At 43.4% G+C, this 3897-nt stretch overlaps 1 protein-coding gene across 1 annotated transcript; it reads right to left on the bottom strand.

Moving 5' to 3' along the window:
• Positions 1-995: 995 nt before the first annotated feature.
• Positions 996-3472, bottom strand: LOC127361002 (uncharacterized; the record flags this gene model as incomplete). The annotated part of the gene is made up of 3 exons (XM_051395563.1): positions 2498-3472; positions 1539-1717; positions 996-1085 (listed from the first exon to the last, which is right to left on the bottom strand). Coding segments are annotated over exons 1-3 (1152 nt in total), but the record flags the coding sequence as incomplete, so codon positions are not given.
• Between the last annotated feature and the right edge of the window lie 425 nt (positions 3473-3897).

Raw genomic sequence — 3897 nt, 5'->3', positions numbered from 1 at the left:
GCTACTAAATAACTTATCAAGTTCAAAGTCTGATAAAACTGACTGCGGAGACTCTGGTCTATTCTCATCAAATAGGGTTTCCAGACACAAATCAGTACCTTCCCAGTCAGAAAATGTTGATTCTGGGGTAAACGACCTGTGTCTTGACAATTCCATATCGTAAACAACATGGGGACATCTGAACTGAGGAACAGGTGAGTCAGGAGAGAGGGGTCTAAGTTCACTTTGAGATGAGACCGACTCGGGAGAATGTGGTCTTAAGTCGGTGATACACTTGTCTACGGATGAGTGAGTGTATTCCTTTTCTGATGACACAGACATGGGCCAAAGTGGTCTCAGCTCAAATGATCTGACGCCCAAAAACGCATCAGCATGTTTTTCATGTGTAATGCCCCGCACAATATCTGCATATGTATAAGGTCTGGCAGCAGAAAGTGGTGGAGATGTGGTCACAGTTACGCCTGTTTGCTTATTTTCAATCTGTGAAGAAAATGAGTCTGGTGAATCTGGTCTGCTGTCGTCAAACAAGTCCTCAAGATAAAATCCAGAATACTCAACATCTGACGTTGTTGAAATAGGTGATACGGGTCTACTTTCAGAGTACTGTAAGTAATAGTTACAATGTTGACTATTAATCTGGCCAAATGTCATCCGAGGATACAAACAGCGCTGATCAAATGACACAACAGATTCCGGGAGGATGCTCTGAAGTCTAACAACCAGTCCTGAATGAGAGAAAAGTCAAAATCGGAAGACACGGATTCCGGGGACAAGGCCCTGCTACTAAATAACTTATCAAGTTCAAAGTCTGATGAAACTGACTGCGGAGACTCTGGTCTATTCTCATCAAATAGGGTTTCCAGACACAAATCAGTACCTTCCCAGTCAGAAAATGTTGATTCTGGGGTAAACGACCTGTGTCTTGACAATTCCATATCGTAAACATGGGGAAAACTGAACTGAGGAATAGGTGAGTCAGGAGAAAGGGGTCTAACCTGGCCAAATGTCATGGGAGGAGACAAACACCACTGCTCAGCTGACACAACATATTCCGGGGAGGATGCTCTGAAGTCTAACAACCAGTCCTGAATGAGAGAAAAGTCAAAATCGGAAGACACGGATTCCGGGGACAACGCCCTGCTACTAAATAACTTATCAAGTTCAAAGTCTGATAAAACTGACTGCGGAGACTCTGGTCTATTCTCATCAAATAGGGTTTCCAGACACAAATCAGTACCTTCCCAGTCAGAAAATGTTGATTCTGGGGTAAACGACCTGTGTCTTGACAATTCCATATCGTAAACAACATGGGGACATCTGAACTGAGGAACAGGTGAGTCAGGAGAGAGGGGTCTAAGTTCACTTTGAGCTGAGACCGACTCGGGAGAATGTGATCTTAAGTCGGTGACACACTTGTCTACGGATGAGTGAGTGTATTCCTTTTCTGATGACACAGACATGGGCCAAAGTGGTCTCAGCTCAAATGATCTGATGCCCAAAAACGCATCAGCATGTTTTTCATGTGTAATGCCCCTCACAATATCTGCATATGTATAAGGTCTGGCAGCAGAAAGTGGTGGAGATGTGGTCACAGTTACGCATGTTTGCTTATTTTCAATCCGTGAAGAAAATGAGTCTGGTGAATCTGGTCTGTTGTCGTCAAACAAGTCCTCAAGATAAAATCCAGAATACTCAACATCTGACGTTGTTGAAATAGGTGATACGGATCTACTTTCAGAGTACTGTAAGTAATAGTTACAATGTTGACTATTAATCTGGCCAAATGTCATCCGAGGATACAAACAGCGCTGATCAAATGACACAACAGATTCTGGGGAGGATGCTCTAAAGTCTAACAACCAGTCCTGAATAAGAGAAAAGTCAAAATCGGAAGACACGGATTCCGGGGACAACGCCCTGCTACTAAATAACTTATCAAGTTCAAAGTCTGATAAAACTGACTGCGGAGACTCTGGTCTATTCTCATCAAATAGGGTTTCCAGACACAAATCAGTACCTTCCCAGTCAGAAAATGTTGATTCTGGGGTAAACGACCTGTGTCTTGACAATTCCATATCGTAAACAACATGGGGACATCTGAACTGAGGAACAGGTGAATCAGGAGAGAGGGGTCTAAGTTCACTTTGAGATGAGACCGACTCAGGAGAATGTGGTCTTAAGTCGGTGACACACTCGTCTACGGATGAGTGAGTGTATTCCTTTTCTGATGACACAGACATGGGCCAAAGTGGTCTCAGCTCAAATGATCTGACGCCCAAAAACGCATCAGCATGTTTTTCATGTGTAATGCCCCGCACAATATCTGCATATGTATAAGGTCTGGCAGCAGAAAGTGGTGGAGATGTGGTCACAGTTACGCCTGTTTGCTTATTTTCAATCCGTGAAGAAAATGAGTCTGGGGAATCTGGTCTGTTGTCGTCAAACAAGTCCTCAAGATAAAATCCAGAATACTCAACATCTGACGTTGTTGAAATAGGTGATACGGGTCTACTTTCAGAGTACTGTAAGTAATAGTTACAATGTTGACTATTAATCTGGCCAAATGTCATCCGAGGATACAAACAGCGCTGATCAAATGACACAACAGATTCCGGGGAGGATGCTCTGAAGTCTAACAACCAGTCCTGAATGAGAGAAAAGTCAAAATCGGAAGACACGGATTCCGGGGACAAGGCCCTGCTACTAAATAACTTATCAAGTTCAAAGTCTGATGAAACTGACTGCGGAGACTCTGGTCTATTCTCATCAAATAGGGTTTCCAGACACAAATCAGTACCTTCCCAGTCAGAAAATGTTGATTCTGGGGTAAACGACCTGTGTCTTGACAATTCCATATCGTAAACATGGGGAAAACTGAACTGAGGAATAGGTGAGTCAGGAGAAAGGGGTCTAACCTGGCCAAATGTCATGGGAGGAGACAAACACCACTGCTCAGCTGACACAACATATTCCGGGGAGGATGCTCTGAAGTCTAACAACCAGTCCTGAATGAGAGAAAAGTCAAAATCGGAAGACACGGATTCCGGGGACAACGCCCTGCTACTAAATAACTTATCAAGTTCAAAGTCTGATAAAACTGACTGCGGAGACTCTGGTCTATTCTCATCAAATAGGGTTTCCAGACACAAATCAGTACCTTCCCAGTCAGAAAATGTTGATTCTGGGGTAAACGACCTGTGTCTTGACAATTCCATATCGTAAACAACATGGGGACATCTGAACTGAGGAACAGGTGAGTCAGGAGAGAGGGGTCTAAGTTCACTTTGAACTGAGACCGACTCGGGAGAATGTGATCTTAAGTCGGTGACACACTTGTCTACGGATGAGTGAGTGTATTCCTTTTCTGATGACACAGACATGGGCCAAAGTGGTCTCAGCTCAAATGATCTGATGCCCAAAAACGCATCAGCATGTTTTTCATGTGTAATGCCCCTCACAATATCTGCATATGTATAAGGTCTGGCAGCAGAAAGTGGTGGAGATGTGGTCACAGTTACGCATGTTTGCTTATTTTCAATCCGTGAAGAAAATGAGTCTGGTGAATCTGGTCTGTTGTCGTCAAACAAGTCCTCAAGATAAAATCCAGAATACTCAACATCTGACGTTGTTGAAATAGGTGATACGGGTCTACTTTCAGAGTACTGTAAGTAATAGTTACAATGTTGACTATTAATCTGGCCAAATGTCATCCGAGGATACAAACAGCGCTGATCAAATGACACAACAGATTCTGGGGAGGATGCTCTAAAGTCTAACAACCAGTCCTGAATAAGAGAAAAGTCAAAATCGGAAGACACGGATTCCGGGGACAACGCCCTGCTACTAAATAACTTATCAAGTTCAAAGTCTGATAAAACTGACTGCGGAGACTCTGGT

Source organism: Dicentrarchus labrax, unplaced genomic scaffold, assembly GCF_905237075.1.
Source record: "Dicentrarchus labrax unplaced genomic scaffold, dlabrax2021, whole genome shotgun sequence".
NCBI lineage: Eukaryota > Metazoa > Chordata > Actinopteri > Moronidae > Dicentrarchus > Dicentrarchus labrax.
The sequence above is the reverse complement of the archived record's forward strand: the minus strand, read 5'-3'. Positions and strand labels throughout refer to the sequence as shown.